Below are 23,928 nucleotides of genomic sequence, written 5' to 3'. Positions count from 1 at the left end.
TGGTGGAAGTGGTGTAGACCTTTGGCCCAATGTGTGGGGTGCAGGTAGAGCTTACAATTTGCACATTGTTCCTAGAGTTGATCGGGAATGTTTGATTTGGACCACAAGAAGGGTCTCAGCCAAAGGCTTCATTAACTCTGTGATGCCTTGGCTTCAGATTCCTAGACCTGCATTATCATGTGGTTATTTGTACGACTTCCCTTGAAAGGTCAGGAGTGTGCTGCACAAAGAAGCAGCTACTCGGGTAGCAGAGTACATGTGAAGTGCACGTGAGGCTTTTTTTTTAGGCTAGACGGTAGTTTGAAATGCTCTGATGAACACTCCCCAATCACTAAACAGCAAGGTGATCCTGACAGCATTCACAATAAAAGCCATTTGACTGTCAAAATTATATCATAAACTGCTGAAGTATTTGTAATGAAGTTCCTGAATTTACTGGTCTCCATGAAAGCTCTGAGGCTCATATTATTCTTCGGACCAAGAGCTGGTTCAAAACCTGAAGTGGAGAGCTGAGATATTCAGAGAGTCATGGAAAGTATATAGCAAAGACAGACCAGAGGCCATAGCCTCCTATGGCCTCTAATCTATCTTTGTGGTATTGCAGTTGACAAAAGTATTGTCTGGTATCATTTAAGAGGTATAGGTGAAAGCAACTTAATTGTTAAATGCCACCTGATTCTCCTGTGACAGTTCTAGTCATTCAAAGGAAGTCCATGGTCAGTAATGCGTAAATACCCAAATCATGGAATGCTAGTTGGAGGCAGTTTTAACTTACCGAGTATATACTGGGATGTCCATGGATTCATTGCAGGGGGTATAGACAGACAGTCATTCAAAATACTTTTGAACTAGTTTTATGAAAACTACTATTGAGCAGTTAACTCAGGAGTCACACACAAAGGAACTATCTTAGACCTTATAGATACAATCATGCTGGATGTAAACAACAGTGTCCTACAGAAATTAGGATTAGCAATCATAATGTCATTATAAGGAGAGTTTTTCTACCAGATAGAGCACACAAACAGTTGTTAGCATCTCATGTAGACAGTGAACTGACATCACTTAGTTCCAGTAAGATGGATGTAGAGGAATTATGAGCAAAGTTTAAGTAGACTGGAATTCATAGTCTGGAAAGTTATGTGACTAGTAAGTGGATAACGGATGTGATTTGGAAGATGCTGAGGAAGCAGAAGAGAATGCACAACTGACAAGCAATGGTTAGTACAGATTCATGTGTCTGTCAAAAGAACTATGTGCAAAGCATATGACTACCAGCATCACACCTTAGCAGAAGATGTGGCAGAGAAACTGAGAAAATTCTGGTCCTGTATAAGATTGCTAAGCAGGTCTAATGCTTCCATTCAGATCCTTGTTGATAAGTCTGTCATGGCGGTTGCAGACAGCAAAACAAAAGCCAAAGTTTTAAATTTCAGATTCAAGAAACTGTTCACACAGCAGAATCGTACAAACATACTGTCACTAACCATCAGACAGACTCCCATATGGATAACACAGTAATGAGCATCCCTGGCACAGAGAAACAACTGAAATATTTGAAAGCAAATAGGTCACTAGGTCTGGATGGAATCCATGTTCCATTTTACAAAGGGTACTCTATAGCACTGGCCCCTTGCAGTCCTGCATTTATCATGAATCTCTCATGCAGCACAAAGTCCAAAGTGACTGGAGAAAAGCACAGATGACTCCAGTATGTAAGAAAGGTAAAAGAATGGACTCACAAAATTACAGACCAATATCCCCAACATTGGTCTGCTGCAGAATCCTTCAAGATATTCTCAGTTCAGATATAATAAACTTTCTTGGGACTCATAACCTTATGTCCATGAACCAACATGGTTTCAGAAAGCATCACTCATACAAATCTTAGCTCTCCCTTTTCTCACACAATACACAGTGAACAATGGCTGAGGAGCAACAGGCAGATTCCATGTTTCTAGATTTCTGGAAAGCATTTGACATGGTGTCCCATTGCAGGCTGCTAATGAAGGTATGATCATATTGGTTAAGTTCACAGATATGCGAGTGGCTCAAAGATTTCTTAACAATAGAACCCAGTATATGGCCATCAATAAAGAGTGTTCATCAGATGCAAGGATATTGTTAGTAGTACCTCAGGAAAGTGTGACAGGAGCACTTTTGTTCCCCATACACATAAATTATTAATGATATGCTGGACAGGATGGGCAGCTATCTTGATTCTTTGTTGATGATGTTGTAGTTTACAGTAAGGCGTCAAAATTGAGTTGCTGTAGGAAGATACAAGATGATTTAGACAATATTTCTAGTTGGTGCAATGAATGGCAGCTTGATTAATGTGGAAAAATGTAAGTTAATGCAGATGGATAGGAAGAATAAACCTGTAATGTTCGGATGTGGTATTACTAGTGTCTTGCTTGACACACTCAAATCATTGAAATATCTGGTGTAACATTGCAGATCAATATGAAAGGGAACAAGCATGTAAGGACTGTGGTGGGAAAGGTGATTGACTGACCAGTTTATTAGGGGAATTTTAGGAAATAGCGGTTAACCTGTCCAGGAGACCGCATATAGGATGTTGGTGCTAGCTACGCCTGAGTACTGCTCAAGTGTTTGGGATCTGTACCAAGTCAGATTGAAGGAAGACATTGAAGTAGTTCAGAGGCAGGCTGCTAGATTTGTTACTGGTAGGTCTGATGAAAAAGAATGTTAAGGAGCTGCTTTGGGAACTCAAATTGGAATATCAGGAGCGAAGTCAACATTCTTTTTGAGAAAATTTAGAGCACTGGCATTTGACACTGACTGCAAAATGATTTTACTGCCACCAATGCACATTGCATGTATGTACCATGAAAGTTAGATATGAGGAATTAGTGCCCATATGAAAGTGTATAGATAGTTGTTTTTTCTCTTGCTCTATTTGTGAGTGGAGCAGGAAAGGAAATGACTTGTAAAGATACAAGGTACCCACCACCATGAGCTGTACTGTGGCTTGCAGAGTATCTATGTAACTGTAGATAGAAGTAATAATTAGGCTAAAACTATGAAAAAGAAATATAATTACATTTTAAAAAAATTGATTGCCATTTACTGCATCAGAAATAAATTTTAAGCCATAGTGATTTCAAATGCATATAATGTAAGTTGTTTCTTAGATAGATAGATAGAACCATCAGTCAGTCAGTCCGTAAGTCAACTGCAACAACTGATAATTCAAAAACCTTAAGAAAAATTGAACTTACTCTTTTCACTAATACGCCTCCTCATTTGCTGACTTGAAGTGTTACCAAATTGTGTAGAGGGAGACTGGAACTGTGAGCCAAGGCTGCTGTTTGGTGGTTTGGTTGTTGATTCAGGTATTCCATTTTGTTTTATTTCAGGCTTTCTGTAGGAATAAAAAATCCAACTTAATATATGAAAATGGGACACAGATGTAAATTGTATTCCATCACTGATTTTCAAATATCATATTGCTTTCCTTGATTTCAAATATTTCTATGCATTATATCTATTATTGTTATGGCAACTGTACTATTCAGACACTCATTCATTCCTTCATTATGCTCTCACAATCACATAATCAAGGTATAAACAAATGTAGTGAAGCAGCCATTATGAAATGAATTACTAACTGCTATCAACTATTTATGTGAGCTAAATTTAACACAGTGAAACTAAGAAGAAAGTTTAACTCTGAAAAGGGTTGCAGTTTCCTTACTTACACTATATAAAATTGATGATCTATTTCTAGCTTGTTGCAAAGAAGACCACATTGTTCTTCCTTGTAGAACAACAGTTATATTTGTACACTTATTATTATTCTCACTACATGTTTTGGAGAACTGTATCTTTGTCATCAGATCTTCTGGTGCTGGGTCACCATATTTTATGTTTGTCCATTGTGAGATTGGTTTTATTCCTGTAAAGCATTTTGTCAATATTCTCCTTTGGCTCCTGCAGTGAATCTGAATTATAACCATATTTACCTATGCAAATATGCCATTGGTAGCAGCACCTCCACCAAATTTGGCTGAGAATTTGGTGGTGGAGCCAGTATATTACAAGTAATGTGACCCACAAAGGATTTACAGTTGAAACACTTTGCTTGCACTTCAGTTGCTGAATGAACTCCTGTTTACGGCCAGATCAAGTGTAGTCTATTGTAATTTATGCACCGATAAACAGCTAGTCACGTACTACACTCAGTTGATGTTCTATAATGTGACTGAGTGCAATAACCTAGCACTTAAGTGATTAAACACAATTATTAACATGTAGCAAGTAAATTATTGACACAGTTATCAAGTAAAGTTCACAAATCACTGTCCTTGAAATCTAACAGTCAACTCAATTCGTTGGTTAATGTTTAAAGGGGCAAAACTATGAAGTCATCAGTCTCGCTTACCGAGAACAGAAAAGACAACACTACAAATCATTGAAAGGACTAGTGCGTGAAACAAAAGGAAAGAAAATCACCAGGTTTATCAGAGGTTAACAAAGGCTAAGGAAAAAACAAAGAAGAAGAAAAGAGGGAAAGGAGGGAAGGCTGGTGAGATGCCCAATCCAGAGAGCAGCCAGAGGCCCTGAAAGGCAGAAACTGCAAGAACATGTGAGAAAGAGAAGGAAAGTGAAGAACAGATAGGGCAAAGTCTGGAGGAGTCCACCAAGCACAGACAGCCATTGCCCAGTCAGAGCAGTGGAGGCAACAGGGTGCCTTTCAACCTTTCAATGGGCTGACAAAGCTGACACCATCCCTTAGAGAACATGATAAAAACCTTTATCACGAAGAAACTGTAAAATCAGGTCATCCACTGAATCATCATCTGCCAACACCACTGTAGTGACTGTGGAGAATTAAGAGTCCACTGCAGGCTGAATAAGTTAGGATAGTCCAAAGAATTCCAAATCCTTAGAATTTGGTGGCATGATACTGATTGAAGGTTTGGTGCCAGAATACGAATCTCAAGAGGCGGCCTGCCAATGAATTCATTCTCTGGGATCTCAACATGACTTGAGGGTCCAGACAAAGCCCATCATGCGTCTGCACTGTCCGATGGTGAAAAGGGAATCCTGGATCATCAGGACCAAGAGATGATAAGGAAAACACTGATAAACAGCTTGTAAACTGCTCAAGGAGTCGCTACAGACGGGGAAGGATTCACCAGTGCAGGAATTAATAGGCTCAAAAGCATGAGAGATGGCTACCAACTCTGCAGTGGAAACACTGCAGCCATCCAGCAAGGAGTAGTATTCATTACATCGCACATGATTGTAAGCAAAGCAGCGATTGGTATAAAATGCTAAAAACCAAATAAAAACAATCTTGATGGCATCTTCAGATTTTTTATTTGTTAACAACCATATTCAGCCCTTTCCTCAGACAATCTTCACACTTTTCCCCACTGCCATTCAGTAATAATACATATACAGTATACAGGGTTGAAAATAGAGCTAAACAATGTTTAACGTGTAAGCTACAATGATTAAGAAGTAATATGTTACACCCATTATGGCTACTGCTGGTGGCAGATGGAACTAGATCAATATTAGTGAGGAGGTCACTGCCGAATAAGACTGTTTCTGTCGAAATTATATACTGTAAGCTCTGCCCATTGCCTGTAGTATTACATTATTGTCAACCCATCATGCATGAGATATGCTATATTGATTGGTATAGTTGAAGTTGTAAGAAAAATAAATATAAAAATGACATAATTTAATTTCACAATTCTAATTGTGTCGTAATTAATTTAATTAAAAGAAACAGAATGACAGGCATGCTGTAAGTTTTATTGCACGCAGGCTGCCCCCTGTGGGCATTTATATGTACTCGCTAGAGCAGAGACAGCTATATTTGGCCACTATAGCAATGGCTTGCCAATATTGATAGTTGCACTGTGGCAAGGCTCACCACAGATACCATGGTAATGGATGGGGTGGCTTGGAAGTTGATCGTTGCACTGCAGTTTTGCTTGATGATAGTAATGGAGACTGACTGCCACAATATGACCTCCAGTGGTCAGAATAAACCACTTACATGATAGCTTGCATGGATTGAACATTACTGTCAAATATCCTAGTCATAAAATTGAACAATACTGTCTTCAGAATCTATTTAGTATTAATGAAATATTCCTATGATGATGTAATGCTGTAGGCAATGGGTGGCCTTTTAAAGGCAAACACACTAATCTGCCTTTAGAAGTCCTGTGTGTTATATTGGAATTCATGATATGCTTTACATATGAGATGTGGCCATGACAGATGTGATGATGTGGCATGAACTCTATTAACCCTGATCTGTGAAGATGATCTGTGACTGAAACTGGTTGATATCTGGCCTTTATACATTACTTGACAGGTTTTAATAGCCATCTTCCAAAATGTTTAAAAGATCAAAAGTATAGTTCCACCAGTAGACATATGTGAAAGCAAAAGGGACAGACTACGTAGCTTTGAGAGCTAACAGATTCTTCATTGAGCAGGAGGGAGGTATACACTGGGTAAGGTGGCTCACTCAGAACCTGTAAGTGAGAGTTTGTAATGGAACACCCTTTTCTAACATAACAACTTGTATTGAGGAAGAGCATTGTGTCTGACTCATTAATCGCCTCTATGTGTTGTATAGTTGTTTTAGAAAACAATGCCAGAGTGGTGTACAAAAACTACTGCGGACCATGCCACATCATCTTAAATAAATATTAATTGTGACCATTCAGCCATTTGTAACAGTGAAGCAGAAAAGTATGTAAGCAAACCTTTTATCTGGCACTGGCAATAGATTTATAAAGGAATCTATTTTACAAGTATCCTGTTTCAAGTAAGTTATTTTTGTAAGATTGATAATAATGAAATTGATCTGTTATTAGAGGTGATTTGGTTATATCCATTTTCATATATGACATCAAATTCTTCATGATCATGTCTACTGGTACTGGAAAAAAGCCTTGTCTCATGAAATTATAATAAATATGTCTGAAGAACAGTGCTGTATAGTTAGCATAAGATTATCATTCTCTTCTAGGTAACATGAGTAGAACTAGGAGACTTATGACTCACCAGTGTAAGTGTTTGGATTTTTTTTTTCTTGGGGGGAGGGGCAGCTATTTCTTTTGAGAAAATAGTTCTTGGTTGTGTAATCTGTGCCCATTTGTTAAAATCTAATACATCTATACTTGACTGAATATAAGTAGATGAAAAGTTTGCTGTCACTGTGAAGAAGTCACCACTGAGTTTAGTGATCAATTGTTTCAGTCTGTCATTGTTTCTGCCACAGTAACACCAAAAGACGCTTCATTTCACCTTTCATGAGAAAAGTATTTTCAGTAATCTTGTATAACAATACAAGTGACTTACTTTTTGTTTGTGGGTTGTGGGCTGGCAACAAACTATGATGCAGTCATCTTTTAACTACAAACTCTGGTTAGAAAAACTGTTAATGAAAACACTCTCTGAAAGTGACACAGTGTCGAGAAAGCATTAAGATGGAATTACTGTGAATGAAACTTCCTGCCAGATTAAAACTATGTGCCAGACCGAGACTCAAAATCGGGACCTTTGCCTATCGCAGGCAAGTGCTCTACCAACTGAGCTACCCAAGCATGACTCACGCCCCGTCCTCACAGCTTTACTTCTCCTACTTTCCAAACTTAACAGAAGCTCTCCTGCAAACCTTGCAGAACTAGCACTCCTGAAAGAAAGGATAGCCTACTGTGGAGACATGGGTTAGCCACAGCCTGGGGGACGTTTCCAGACTGAGATTTTCACTCTGCAGTGGAGTGTACACTCATATGAAACTTCCTGGCAGATCTGATGAGTATGGTCTAGTGAGAATGTTGAGTGACTGTGAAATGAGTGAAAATGCTGATACTGGTGCTGTATGTGTGGAAGCTGAAGTTCATGTGCTAGGCAATGAAAGTGAGAGTGACAGAGTAATTCCAGATGAAATTGCAGTAGATAATAGACAGGGAAATGAGGATGTGGCAGAACAGAGTAGCCACAGTGTTGGGGTTATTAAAGAAGTGTGTGAAGAGAGAAATGAGTTTGGTATTGAAAATAATATTAAGTGTGATGGTGATGTTTCTAATGAGAGTGTATCAGATGATGATGATAATGATGTTGATGATACGTTACTTACAGAACTAGATGGGATGGTATATGTAGAAGTTAAAGTTGATGATTTGCTGCTGAATGATTATGGAATTTCTGGTGTGTGTTCGAGTAATGAGTTAGAAACAAGTAGAGCAGTGCCTGATAGATTAATGTTACCAGTTGATGTTTGTGAAAATGGAAAAGAAGATCTAATTAGTGAGAGTACTAAGTGAAGTCAATGACTATAGTAGTAAATGTCAGTATGGTGATCAAAAGTGTAAGGTTTAAAGTGAAATATGTCAAAGTGTGTACTCAGATGATAAAATTGCCATGAAAAATATGGAACAGTCTCCTGGTGGTAATATGATTAATAAATGTGTAGAATCTGTAATAAAAGATAGTGATTGTGATAAAGGGGTGAATTTTCAGAATATAGAAGAGGATTTGTTATTTGAAAATGATGTCAATGAAATGGGTAAAGAATTTGTAAGTTCATATTTTGTAGTACAGATTAATGATTGAAAAGGAAACTGTCTTCTCGATACGGGCAGCCCAATTGCAGGAATATCGAGAAAGCTAAGAGACAGGATCAAAAATAATAAAAATTTCACAGAATTTATAATAACAGGGGTAAGGATAAAAGGGGCAACAGGAAAAAGCAGTAAGTTGATTACCAGACAAGTCTTACTTGAATTTAAGATTAATGATGTACAATTTATACAAGGATGCTTAGTATTTGATGATTCGAATGAAAACTTGATACTAGATATGAACTGGATTGTTAAGGCCAATGTAAATTTTATCTGGGGTGACATGAAAATAACATTTGTTGAACCAAAAAGTGGAATTCATGGGGAAACGAGTATTGTAATGGAAGATCATGGTCTAAGTAGTCAGATTAGATAGTTGCAAGAGACTGATGGTGATGGTTATTGTGAGGAAGGGGAAGAATTTGGTATTGATGAGGGTAGTGCTAATTATTACAGTAAACTAGTAGCTAAAAAGGTATCTGAAACTGAAAGCCTTAATGCAGAGAACAGGAGAGAACTTGAAAATTTTTTGTGGGATTATAATGGCATATTTGATATAAAACCAGGGAGAGTAAAAGGGTATCACTGTAGAATAAAATTGAAAGCTCATGACCCATTTTTCATAAAACTGTATGCTATCCCTATCTGTAAGAGAAAGGAAGTAGAAAGAGAACTTCAGAAAATGGAAAGGTGGAAAATAATAGAAAGAAGTTATAGTTCTTACAATAACCCATTAGTGGTAGTTTTGAAACAAGATGGGGGTTTTCATTTAGTGCTCGACTCTAGACACCTGAATAAATATTTGGAGAGAGAAACTGACCACCCTGAAAGTATAGATGAACTACTATGCTAAATAAGTTTGAAAATGTAAAATATATGACTAGCCTTGACTTGACTTCTGGATTTCATCAGATTGAATTAGAAAGAGATTCTAGAAAATACAGTGCATTTTTGTTTAATGGGAAATGTTTTCAATATTGTGTTGTACCATTTGGTTTAAATTATCTGTAGCAGAATTTATTAGGGGATTGGACTTTGTTTTGGGTAAAGAATTCTTAGAAAAGCTAATTATTTATGTGGATGACATTTTGGTATCAAGTAACACCTGGGAGGAACATATTCAAATTTTAAAGGAAATTGGAGAGAAGATGAGACAGGGGGGTATGATTATGAAATTAGAAAAATGTAAGTTTGCAATGAAAGAATTAAAATTTCTTGAGCACTGAATAAATGAAAAAGGGATTTTGCCTGGTGGAGAAAAGATTGAGGCCATTGCAAAATTCCCAAAACCTAGAAATAAAAAAAGATTTAAAATCTTATTTTGGATTAGTAAACTTCTATCAAAAATATGTGAAAACACAGGCACTTAATGCACCATGTTTGAACAATTATGCTTACTTATCATGTTTGTACAGTTATAATGTAGTTGTGGATATGATACTTTCATTGTGTTGATAATGTTGTACTCTCATTGTGCTGGTGATTTTGTGAAAAGTTGAGAAAATGTTTAGAGTTGGTGAGAAGTTTACTTACGATATCTGTGTTGTTAAAGCAATATACTATTACTTTACAACTGGGATGTGATTAAAATTAGGTCAGACTGTTTGTAGCCTTATATTTATGTTCTCATTTGGTTGGTCCTGTTACTATACCTATTACGTGAGAGTCACTGGATAGACGTTGGTTTACTATCAAGTATGAAAATACTTTGTCATGACCTTGTCCTTGACATGTATTAGATCTACTATGTAACTGGAAAAGGAATATTTACCAGAAAGAAATTTATTATGTTAGTATTACTTCAGTAATCAGTTTAGATTAGATTAGTTTTTCGTTTCGTAGATCCGTGTTCAGGAGATCCTCATGAATGTGGAACATTTTCAATTAAAAAAAAAAAAAAAAAATGCTGAAACAACAATACTAATAGTATGAATATGTACAATACATCATTTGTTTCTATTAAAAAATTCATCAATGGAGTAGAAGGAGTTGGCCACTAGTAAGTCTTTCAGGCTCCTTTTAAACTGATCTTTATTTGTAACTAAATTTTTTATGTTTGCTGGCAAATTATTGAAGATGATTGTTCCTGAGTAGTGGACCCCTTTTTGAACTAAAGTAAGTGCTTTTAAGTCCTTGTGCAGACCATTTTTGTTCCTGATATTGTATGTATGAACTGAGCTGTTTGTTGGATAAAGAGAGATATTATTTAGGACAAATTTCATTAAGGAGTAAACATACTGAGAGGCAGTAGTCAGTACACCCAGTTCTTTGGAGAGGTTTCTACAGGACATCCGTGAATTTACTCCACAAATAATATGTATTACACGCTATTGGACTCTGAAAATTTTTGTTTGACTCGAAGAGTTACCCCAAAATATTATACCATATGACATTATGGAACGAAAATAGGCAAAGTATGCAACCTTTCTCATTTTTATGTCGCCTATGTCTGCTAACACTCGAATTGCAAATACAGATTTGTTAAGGCGTTTCTGCAGTTCTGTGGTGTGCTTTTCCCAACTGAATTTATTATCAAGTTGTAATCCCAGGAATTTAAGACTGTCAACGTCTTCTATCTGCTCTTCTTCATACTATATGCATATGCTGGGTGGAAACCTCTTACAGGTTCTGAATTGCATATAGTGAGTCTTTTCGAAGTTTAATGTCAGTGAGTTGGCTTTAAACCATTTATTAATATCCATTAGCAGACCTTTCTAGAACTACACTCGACATACCATTTATTGCAATACTTGTGTCATCTGCAAACAAAACGAACTCTGCTTCTGGCAGTGTAACTGATGAGAGATCGTGAATGCACACAAGAAAAAGCAATGGCTCTAAGATGGGTCCTTGTGGGACACCACATGTAATTTCTTCCCATTCTGATGATGACTTAATTCACTAGTCCCTTGCACTGACACCCTTTGTTTCCTGTTAGCGAGGTATGACTTGAACCATTTTGCAGCACTGCCCGTGACACCACAGAATTCTAATTTATTTAAAAGGATGTTGTGGTTCACACAATCAAATGCCTTTGACAAATCACAGAAAACACCTACTGCTTGTAACTTGTTATTTAATGAATTAAGTACATTTTCACTGTAGGTGTAAATAGCCTTTTCGATATCAGAACCCTTCAGAAATCCAAACCGTGTTCTTGATAATACGTTATTTGTGGTCAGATGGTTGAGAAGCTGCCTGTACATTACTTTTCCTCAAATATTTGAGAATGCTGGCAAAAGTGAAGTCAGTCTGTAGTTTGATGATATCTCTTTATCCCCTTTCTTGAACAGAGGCTTAACATCTGCATATTTTAGCCAGTCAGGAAATGTCCCAGTTATAATTGACTGGTTACACAAGTAACTTAGAATTGTACTGAACTCAAAAGAACATGCCTTAATTAACTTTGTTGATATTTCGTCGTAACCACTAGAGTGCTTTGTTTTTAAAGATTTTATTGTGGAAGTTATTTCTTTTGGTGAAGTAAGTGACATATTCATGTACCTGAATCTATTTGTAAAGGATAGTTTCAGATATTTCAGGGCATTATTTACTGATCCTGACAGTCTGTGGAGCATAAAAAAACCTAAACATTGAGGATTTGTATTCATGGTACAGTTATGGTTCTTGCCGACATCTACTTTCAATTGAAGTCTAGTGGATTCATTAATACGTATCTGATGAGGGAATATATATTTATCCTACCGTTAGAGTGGCTGAACTAACCATTTTACTCCTAGTATTAACCCATTCATATTTAACCACTAGTACTCTACTCTATGCCTTAACCTATGTTGGAATTTACCTTATCAGTGCCCAATTTTATTCACTGTCTGATCTGATGTTGCTACATCAAGTCTAATGTGGTGATGACCAACAAGAAATCTGTCAACTAGTTGTTGAGCAGTATGTATTCTGGAAGTAACCTGCTGGTACTTAATTTGCCAATGTAAATCTGATACTACAGTGGCATGTTGCCATGGTGGCTCTCAGTATCTACGAGAAGATGCTGAAAAATTTGGGATGATGACTTTAAAGCTACAAGAACAAAGTGCCTTTGACAGTTATTCTGGAGTCTCAGTTTGATTTTTAAAGAAATGAGGATGTTTGGTCCTACAAGTGGTACAGTCGTTATGTCCTTGTGCATTTCAACAGTTGAAAACTGAAATAATTTTTCCATGAAAATAGATGTCTGAAAGGCTAACAATTACTGTTTATTGTAAATTGCTTGACAACTACCTATACATGAGATAGTCATCCATTTAATCTGGTCTATCTAGACTTAATACAATGATATACTGTTACATGCTGTATAATTTCTCTTAATCACTCATTGTCAATGTATTCTCAGACTTACGAGAGTTTATCTGTGCGTGCTGCTGCTTGTAATATTTTCTGCCTATACTTAATACAATGATGTACATTTCAAAATCTTAAACATGGCTGAAACAGCAACTATTGAAATTCTTCATGGTAAATGATGCCAGCCAAAACAGTTGCAGGATACAGATTTATTCAAATTCTTGACCAAGGTTTCAGTATATCTAAATATACCTTCATCAGGAGTAAAATACACCTGAACAGGAAGACACCTTCATTAGCAAAAACTTAGCATAGGAACTGAGAAAGAAAAAACATTATAGCTTAAGTAACTGTAGAATTTACCAGGGTATTACAGGCGCAAAAACTTTTAGTCACTTACTAAAATCATATCCTGCAATGGAGATTCGTAAAACAATTGTGCCAAACGCATCGTCAGTAGTTAAAACAGCATCTCCATTTATACAACATAATTCTGGCAATAGGGTCGATGCAAACACAGCTTAGCATCAGTACTTCGCCTATGAACTAGCGTGAAGAGGGTGTAAAAGCCCTAGGGCAAACAGTTTCACCGAGACAGGGCACTTGTGGTATGCGGGAGACACTCGCGTACATTAAAATCCATGGATACATACACATGCGCATCAAAATTATTAAAAGTTGCGCTAATTGAAACCTTCTGTCTGAATAAATAAAGCATTTCAGAACCATTTAAAACAGCTATGTAAAATAGAAAATATGAAACCAATTTACCTGTGTCCTTGTGCCAAGCAGATGAAGCTTGTGCTACAGTGTGCTCTTCAGTGAACCAAGTTCCATCTTAAAAATATTACTGCCTTTTATTTTATTGAAAATTTTTAACCCCATATACTCTGACGTTTGGGCATAAAGATGTGTTGGAAGTTTGAAGTTATCTCTGTGGTGAGTGCTGTAGTTGTGGTTGAAACAGAAAGTGTCTAGTATATGTTTATTTTTATATAGGAACACCACCACCTCATATATGTAAAGTGAGGGGATAGATAGTAGTTTTAAATTTTTAAACAGTGGTTAACAGGTTACCCGTTTTTTGCAACACACGTTTCTAATTACTTTCTTTTGTAATACTAGAAGCCTAGTGGCATTTGCTGAATTTCCCCAGAAGATTATGCCACAACAAATAACTGACTCAAAGTAGCAGTGATAAACCATCTTTCTGGTATCCACATTTGTGGTACCTGACAAAATAAAGATTGCAAATGCTAAGCTGTTCAGTTTATTTGCTAAGTACTCAATGTGTACCTTCCAATTTTAATTTTTGTCAAGTTTTAGGCCTTAGAACTTCCCATGGTTTGCTTCTCTGATATCCTGATCGTTGCAAGTTATCTTTATTTCAGTCCTTTGTATTGATTTAGCTTCAAATTGCATCATTTTAGTTTTAGTTACATTTAGTTTTAATCCATTTTGAGAGAACCAAGATTCGAGTTTTTCTAAAGTATTTATGGCTTTTTCTGGAATACTTTCAGATACCTCATTTTCATTCAGAACTGATGTATCATCAGGTTCTCAGTAATCACTTATTATCAGTGCTCTATTCCTTTCAAAAGAAATGCACTTACTATAATTAATTTACAAGTTACAGGCAAAAAATTAGAACTACAAATGTATTGACGTATACTTTGATGTGCTGTCACATGTAACGTAATTCTCAGTAATTATTCAATGTATTTGTGGTAAACCACTTTCTTGTGGCATACAGCCTACCCCAGTCATTATTAACAGCAAAACACATGAAATATATCCTTGAATTTAATGTAAAACTTATATTTATATCTCAGACCTGCCTCTTGTTTAATTTTGAAAATGTAACAAAAATTTCTTTTGTCATTATCACGCTTGACTCTGTGCTGTTTCGCTAATAAATTGATGCATATGAAAGCACTTCACATAATGTGAACATTGTAACACTTGGATGATCTGCCCTATGAGGCAGTTGACTTTTTTTATGCAAGATATGCTGTATTCGATGCATTTGGCTGCATTAATTCTATATTGTTATATTTATATTTGAGCAGCAGCAGATATCAGAGGAACACATAATTCTGTACTTTGCTTCAGTAATTTTCATGTATATGTCACAGGTTTCAAGATTTTATGTTTATGTAATTGATTATGTTTGATTAAACCCAGATACTAGAGGGACTGCTTATAAGTCAGCTGGTAGGATCTAGCATTTATTACTTGGTTAACCAATACAGCATTGTATTTGTCATTTACTCTGTCCAGCAGAATCCTATTTGTTCACCCTTCATTGATCAATCAATACGGAGTGTTGGGGTTAATTTTCGGGGGTTTGAGAAGTGTGACGACTGCAATTCTACCCTGTCACTAAGTATCGCCAAAATACCCGAAAAGTACCATGTTAACTAATGCAGTCAAAATCAAGTCGTATCTAAATAGACGTTTCTCCAAATTTTACTTCCCAACACAATATCTGACCGTGCATTTATCCCAGTTTAGCATAGAATAACCATATCAAATAAGATTTAATAACATTGACAAAAAAAAAAAAAAAAATTGCTTCTAAATCTATAAACAAAAGAATACAAAAGTTGAGTGATGAACCTACAATTCTGTACGACTCTCATTCAAAGTAATCACAACCCGTGTGGTTTGACAGCTACCCACCTTTGAATTACCCACTATAGAATTTTAGCACCAATACCACAGTCTAAAGGCCCGTCCACACGCAACGATCTGTCTGCGCATATCACATCTGCGCAGACAGGTTGTTGCTTGTGGGCAGAAGATTTGCACCAACCTGAGGTGTGTGCAAACCTGGAAGTTGGAGGTTTGAGCGAAATCTCTCAAATCTGTGGGTTCAAACCACACCTGCGCAGACAAGTTGGAGCGTGTAGACAGGAGATCGCCGCAAATCTGGCGCGAAACAGCTGTTTGTGCTGTCTAGTGTTTGTATTTGTGCGCACAGGGCATTACAATGGCTGATACTCGTCAGTGTTCTAGAGAGTTTGTAACTGAATACATTGAAATATATAGAAACTACACATGTTTGTGGAAAATTAAAAGTAAAGAATATAGGGACCGAGACAAAAAGACAGCAGCATACAATGCTCCAATTGAAAAATTGCGGGCAGTTGACACCTCAGCAAACAGAGAAACAGTAATAAAAAAAATAAATTCGTTGCGAACTGTTTACCTAAAAGAGTTATCAAAAGTTCAGAAATCTAGAAGATCTGGTGTAGGAGTGGGTCAAGTATACCAGCCAACGTTATGGTATTTTGATCTGCTTGGCTTTCTTAGTGATCAAGAAACGCCAAGACCAAGCAGGAGTACAATTGAAGATGAAATTGGAGTGTCAATGTGCGAAGAAATGGAACATGGGGTAATGTAAAGCAATAGTATAACTATATTAACCATAGCATTCACAACCACAGTGCTACAAGTAAAACTTTTCAGGCAGATAACGAATCTCTGTCTAGAATTCAGAATGGAGTTTTGTATCCTGGAACAAAAATTTGTAACAGGTTGCTTCTACACAGTAGCGAACTGAAAATGCCTACTCAGTAACAAAGTAAACCGTAGCTCATTGGTCATGTAGCTATATAATCTCTAATAATATAGGCCTATTGTGTTTCAAACACGTCTACAACACCAAAAATATTATCTGTAACTTGACAGACTTAATTTACTTGACTTGCCTTCATGAACTCATCCTTCAGGACAGCGTAAACAGCTTCACATGTGTTGGGTATTATTTCACTCAACGCTTGTTTCGATGTTGCAGTTGAAAATTCCAAATCCTTGTAGCTCTATCCTGTCGCTAGGAATCTTAATGTTACCGCCAGCCGTTCATGAGGAAATGTCGTGTGGCTAGGGCCTCCCGTCGGGTAGACCATTCGCCTGGTGCAGGTCTTTCGATTTGACACCACTTCGGCGACCTGCGCGTCGATGGGGATGAAATGATGATGATTAGGACAACACAACACCCAGTCCCTGAGCGGAGAAAATCTCCGACCCAGCCGCGAATCGAACCCGGGCCCTTAGGATTGACAGTCTGTCACGCTGACCACTCAGCTACTGGGGCGGACTGTTCATGAGGAGAAATTGCCCTTCTCATACAAGTATTTTTTCTCATAATATGAGGGGTTACAAGGTTTAAGAGATAATTATAAGTTTTGACATCCATCCACAAATAATTTCGCCAGTCGTTAGGTTCGCCCTGCAGCTCTCGCAGTAAATTTACGTGAGAAAACTGCTTTCGCTTTAGCAGCCACTGTCTACACCATTGTGACCGCTTTCTCTGTTTCCTACGGTTGGTCTGAATGTTTTTTGCAACGCAAGTTGCGAACACAGACCACAACAGAACTTCCTCCATTTCTATATTTCAAAATAACTTAATTAAATTTTTGACGTTTATGGGGAGCATAGTCGCTTGCCACTGATACTTCCTTTCTGCACCGACAGATGGTGGGCGAGTAGTAGACTGGGGTTTGTGTCGTGTGAACACACCACATTTGCAGCGATCTTTTGCATGTACAGACATCTGCGCCGATGTCTGTGCAGACAGATCGTTGCATGTGGACCGGGCTTAACATAACAGTCGCGACACTTTGCCTCTATTTTGTTGCCTACAGCGCCAGCAGCGCCCCAGGCGGCCGGTAGGTTGAACTGTGAGTTCGGCGCGATCGTGAAAGCGAATAGTCATTGTTTATTTTGATTTATACAATGGTATTTACCATCGGGAGCGTTTGTAGCGCAATAAATTGCAGCAACAACAGGAAGAAGACACCACAGCTGCCATTTTTTAGGTTTCCTAAGGATCCTGGGAGATATATACCATCATGTTACTAAACTGTATTGTCAGGATTCACTTGCAAACTATATGTGTATAAATGATGAATGTGTCGTTTTAGGAGCAGCCCCCTTTAGGGGGAATCGAAACTCAATAAGGAAAAAAAAATTTTAGGAGCAGAAATGGCTAGTTAATAGCAGACGAGAAGACCTTATGAAAAAAGACCCAGTTTACCTGTATAATAATATTAGGTTTTGTTCGCTACATTTCGAACAAAACCAGTTCATGAACGCAGACAATAACAAACTCGTTTGGAATGCAGTACCCACACTGTTTGACATTCCAAATAAGCCCCCTCAACTGACGATGAAAAAGAAACTGCCACAAAGATTCGACAGTTAATCTAAAGCTGTCAAACAGTCCTATGACACTGAAGCAGCCAGTTCAACTCTCCATGTATCAGTGCCAGATTCGTGTGAATCATCAACACAGACCTGCTTTGACGATGAAGTGGTTAAATTAAGTGCAGCTGTTCGTGTCTTACAAAAGCATGTGAAGTGTCAGAATGTGCAGAAGCAAAACTATTATGGGACAAGGAAAGTGCCTACAGACAGATTGTTTGAAAATTATTCAAATATTTGGTTTTTCGTGAAATGTAATGTAATCAGCTCATTATGTTTTCAGCATATGTCTCCCACTATTTGGCAGTTGCCTGTCCCACTTTGAATAATATAAAGATGAAGGTCGCACTTGTGGCAACAGGCGACAATGACAAACACAGTAGGCCTACAGAACGATAAACGAGCTGTCGATCGCTTTTGCATGTAGAGGTACATGTCTGTGCTTCCTACATGTGAATCTGCGTGTTTATATTCTTTTGATATCAACGTGGTAAGCTGTAATTCTGCCCAATTTCACAAGTGTTTCTTCACAAATGTATTGTGTATCCTGCCACTCTATTCATGGTTTTTGTCCATACTTGCACATATTTTAGAATCATTTTTAGAAACGTAGATGCCTTCTGATACTACACAAACTCTTGGAGGCAAGAAAATAACTCGAATAATTCGGAAATTACGTAGGAAATGGATGCAAACAAACATTATGCTTACGACGCGTCTGACGTTCACCTTACCTGCCGCCTGGAGCGCTAGTGTCGCTCCATCTGTCAAACGATAACAACTTTTATAGCAGAGTGTCGCGACCGTTATGTTAGACTGTGCCAATAGCAAGCGAACTTCACTGTCAATGGTCGACGTTTAAGAAATTAATGGCGGGCGCCCTTGTCCAAGTAGCAAAACATTACAATACAGTGTGTCGCGACCGTTATGTTAGACTGTGCCAATAGCAAGCGAACTTCACTGTCATTGGTCGACGTTTAAGAAATTAATGGCGGGCGCCCTTGTCCAAGTACCAAAACATTACAATACTTCTGGTAACTATTACAGCACACGAAAAGTTATAAAAAATATACATGTAGCGGCAGCTGATTAAAAAAATGGAAATAATTAAAAGGGAAACGGCTACTGCTAATTAAAGTCAACAATGTCTACATAGAACACACCACTTCGTGGAGAACACTTTTATTCTAAAGAAGACAAACGTTATGTGAATATCAGCCAAAAGGAAAAGAAATTACAAATTAAAATTTTTTGCAACAATTTTGAGTCTTTGAGATGAGAGCGCTGCTTTTAAATCTTATCTTGTGTGTTGTGATATCGACGGCAGCTGGCTGGTCCTGGTGAAACGCTGAGCTCTGCTTCTACGGTCGTGTGATTGCAGCTGATGAATTTTCCTCGTAATCGGGCGGGCGGTGGTATTCATTAAGCTGCAAATCTGATTACAGTGGCGTTTTGCATGCAACAGGCTGGTCGATGTAATTGTTACAGATGACCATATGTGCACAGTTTTTATGTTTCTGGCGCACACAATTTAAGTTTACTTATGCCACACACAGTTTATAAAACTTGCCGACCGCGAATTCTGTAGAACGTCAATTCGAATTATGAGTGCCACGATCCCGAAAAACCGTCTTGGTCGGGAATGTACTCACACACAATAGACGGTTCGCATAAATTCAGAACAACTGTTACTGATTATAGGCGTCCGATAGTTCATCGAAACGCAAATAAATACGTAAGTTCACAGTACTTGTGTGTACGAAAACACAGTCAAAATACAAGCGCAGTTCAATTCACAGACACAGAGCTACAATACCGTCCATTCTCGGTTGCATTGTCATAGTTACTTCGTCTCACGGCACAGTCTCAGTATTTACTTCGCCCAGTTTCTAGGCTCACTATTATCATATCAAGTCCTGGTATAAAACAGTCATTAAAAACGTACATCGCTTGCCACTAAACTCAATCTTCACCAGCTCATAAAAGTCACAGCTCCCACAGAAAAACATGTGTCCGCCTCTCTAGCTAGAGCTACCCAACAACACACACCCGCATTGTTGGATCGACTATCGATATTGCTCTCTCTCAATACTCTCGCCCACAGTTTATACAACATCAAAGTAAATTACATATATCTTTACACAAATATTTTCTACCAAACTTATCACAGTAAACGATAAGCAAAAAAAAATTAAAGCTTTCCACAATCAATAAACTCTACACATATTTATCTGCTTACAAAAAAAGAAATAATTTCCAGTTACATATTACATCTAGAAAACAAGTTTTATCTCTATATCACAGGACAAACGAAAAATGCGCTACAACATCAATGATATATGAACAGACGGTAAAAAGGAAAAAAAAACAAGATAAATATATATCTATCGCAAATAACGATGTCTTCATAGAAGGTGAAGCTGTGCTACGTCCGTTCTACAGGGAATGCCGAACACTTTCCTCCCTTCAGTGCCACAGTGAAGTACTGGAACAGTGGGGGTCCTGGCTTTCTCTCTTTGGGAACTGTCGTCTTTTCTTCTTCGACTCTAACACTCCGAATCTTCTATTTCATTATTTACTTCTCATTAGAGTACCAAGCTATCCTTCCCTCTGTCCACACGCATGTGTCTCTATTGCTGAGACCCTTCTAATTTACCATGTCAGCTTTATTAAGCAACTAAAACCTATTCTATAGGAGGATCTGGGGAACGAGATAGCATTTCTGCATTATTAGATGTAACCAAACTCTGTCATACTATATTATTTATTTATATCTGATTTTGTTGTATGTTGTCACCCAAATAATAAACAGATACTTATATATTTACTTTGCTATATACTAGCAACCAAATCTTCTATTTCATTTATTACTTCTCATTTGAGTACCAAGTTATCCCTGTCTCAATCCACATGCATATGTCTTTATTGCTGAGACCCTTCTAATTTACTGTGTCAGCTTCATTAAGCGAATAAAACTTATTCTATAGGAGGAACCAGGAATCGAGCTAACATTTCTGCATTATTAGATGTAAATATTCCCAGTCAGACTATATTATTTATCTATATAAGTATTTATTTTGCTACATACCAGCACTCAAAGTTGTGAACACTTATAATAATAATAATTATTATTATTATAATTATAATAACAATAGCTTTATTCAACATCGAATGGTACACTGCACATGTACAAACAAACAGTAATGATTAAAGTTATTTGTACAATACACAATACACATTCTTCTGAATACATCATTAATTTACAACAAAATTACAATAAGATGTTTACTGATTTCTATTCACATAATTTCACAAAGCATTTGTTTTTCTTCATATAAATATGGTACTCTTCTAATGTGTAGAAAGGGTGTTTTACTAAAGATTTCTTAAGCTGATGTATCAGTTTAATTGCAGGAAGAGCCATGACTGCACTAGCCAGTGCATTAGCTAATTTTAGACCTGCGTACTGAGGCCCCTTTTCGTAAAGTGCTGTTCTGTGGCCGCGAATGTAACATCTTTCTTTATTTCTAGTATTGTACTGATGGAAATCTGAATAAGTGTTTGGGTGCAGTCTTTTCACATGCAATATGCCTTTTAGTATGTATGTGTTTATAACAGTTAACACCTCTGTTTTTGGAAACAAGTTGCGACAGGATTCCCTATATTTTGCTCCACAGATTATTCTCATACCCCTTTTTTGAAGAATGAGTAGCTTATCTAGGTTAGCTTTCGTTGTTGCCCCCCAAATTTCAATACCGTAGTTCAAGTGAGAGGAGAAAAGAGCATGGAATGCAGTCTTTAGGACTACAGTGTCTCTACAGAACTTGCTAATAGTACTGATTGCAAATATATTTTTTGACAATTTAGTTGCTGGGGAGTCAATATGTGTGTCGCATTTCAGGTTGCTTTGGATTGTTACGCCAAGGAATTTTACACGAGACTCTTTCTTTACCAATTCGTTCCCAATGTATAATTTAATTTCAATATTCGAACTACTTTTGTTAAACTCCATCAAACATGTTTTACCGGTGCTTACATTTAAGTGGCTTTCATTAAAAAACTGAACAATTTCTTTTGTCACATTATTACACTTGGCATCTAGTTCATTACAAGATTCCTTTTTAAACACATTGGCCGTGTTATCAGCATACAGAACAATTTTGGAATTTATAGTACAATATTTAATATCATATACATAGATCAAGAACAGAAGGGGGCCCAACACTGAGCCCTGGGGCACGCCATATTTTATGGAAGTGATCTTCGATTTGTAGACAACACTTTCCATTTTAAGTAGAACAAACTGTTTTCTATTGCTCATATAACACTTTATTAGGTCATAAGCAGCGTTTCTAATTCCCATGTTCCATAGCTTGTCTAATAGGATGTCAATATTCACACAATCAAAGGCCTTTTCCAGGTCTAGGTATACACCTGCCACTTGTTCCTTGCTTTTGATACCCCCTAACACCTCTCCAATTAGTTGAGCAGCTGCAATGCTAGATGATTTACCTTTTAGGAATCCATTCTGATTTTCAAACATAAGGTTGTGTTTGTTAAGAATGTTTATAATCCTGTTGTATATAACTTTCTCAATTATTTTGGAAAAGACAGGAAGGATTGAGACTGGCCTGTATTTTCAGTTTTGTTGTTGTCACATTTCTAAAAATGGGTGTTACCTGTGCTATTTTTAGTCTGTCTGGAAAGGTGTCTGATTATATTATATTGTTGATTGCTACAGACAGAGGTACAGAGAAATTTTGGCTACAGGCTTTTAAAACATTAGTATTTAGGCCATCATGCCCAGCTGAATTAGAGGGTTTTAGAGAGCTAATAATGTCCATTATTTCTGCACAGTTTGTGGGGGCTAGATATATAATATGGGCACATGTATTACCTTTAAAACTGTAGTGCATGTTTTTATGTCTGTCATTTATAGCTTGCCGTACAGAAGAAAAATATTCATTAAAAATATTTACGATTTCCAGTAGGTCTTTTATGAGGATGCCATTGTGGTTAATAGTAAAGCCCATACAGGATTTGTCATTGCTGGTTCTAAAACTGTTTATGACTGCCCAGATACCAGCAGATACGTTGTGTTAGTTTTGAAGCTTATTTGAAACATGGTTGCTTCTGGTCTGTGTGAGTAAGTCCTTATAGTGTGCTTGATATATTTTGAAGGCTTCCTTAACTCAGGAATCTCTCTATTATTCAGCATTGCACTGTGGAGTAGTTTTAATTGTTCCCTCGCTTCAGTGACATTACTATTTACCCAAATATTTTTGTTTATATTTTTTGTTTGTTTCTTTTTTGTGATTACAACTGGGCATGTGGTATCAAAGCAGTAATAGAAGTCAGCAGCAAAGCTATCATATGAAAAGCTATTATTTTCAAACCATTTTATTTGTGCAAGCATACAGTTTAGTCTATCTATGTTGTCATTATACATCATTCTTTTAGTGACAAACTGTTGCTTTGTGGTGACAGTGGGGGCCTCATGGAGCTCCAATTTAAGCTGTACTGCATGGTGATCTGAGATGGCTAGGTTTAAGACAGATGCACTGTGGGATAGGTGGGTCATGTTTGTTATTATGTTATCAAGACATGTTTTACTATTGCCAATTTCTCTAGTGGGTTCCCGAAAGAGTGGTGTCAGGTTAAATTCATCACACAGGCGAAGTAACTTTTTAGTGCTGACATCATTTGTTAATAAATCTATATTTATATCCCCTGTAACTATAATAGTTACATGATCATTTGGCCCAGAAAATGTTGTGTCTATATATACAAACAA

At 37.2% G+C, this 23,928-nt stretch overlaps 1 protein-coding gene across 1 annotated transcript in view; it reads right to left on the bottom strand.

Annotated features, from left to right (window-relative positions):
* LOC124775134 (serine protease snake-like) overlaps positions 1-23,928 on the bottom strand; it is a 284,183-nt gene that overhangs the window by 254,255 nt on the left and 6,000 nt on the right. Inside the window, exon 3 of the mRNA XM_047249974.1 lies at positions 3,246-3,388. Coding sequence (XP_047105930.1) covers positions 3,246-3,388 — 143 coding nt within the window. The remainder of the gene's footprint in view (positions 1-3,245; positions 3,389-23,928) is intronic.

The sequence above is a fragment of the Schistocerca piceifrons genome, chromosome 2 (assembly GCF_021461385.2).
Source record: "Schistocerca piceifrons isolate TAMUIC-IGC-003096 chromosome 2, iqSchPice1.1, whole genome shotgun sequence".
Lineage (NCBI taxonomy): Eukaryota > Metazoa > Arthropoda > Insecta > Orthoptera > Acrididae > Schistocerca > Schistocerca piceifrons.
The sequence above is the reverse complement of the archived record's forward strand: the minus strand, read 5'-3'. Positions and strand labels throughout refer to the sequence as shown.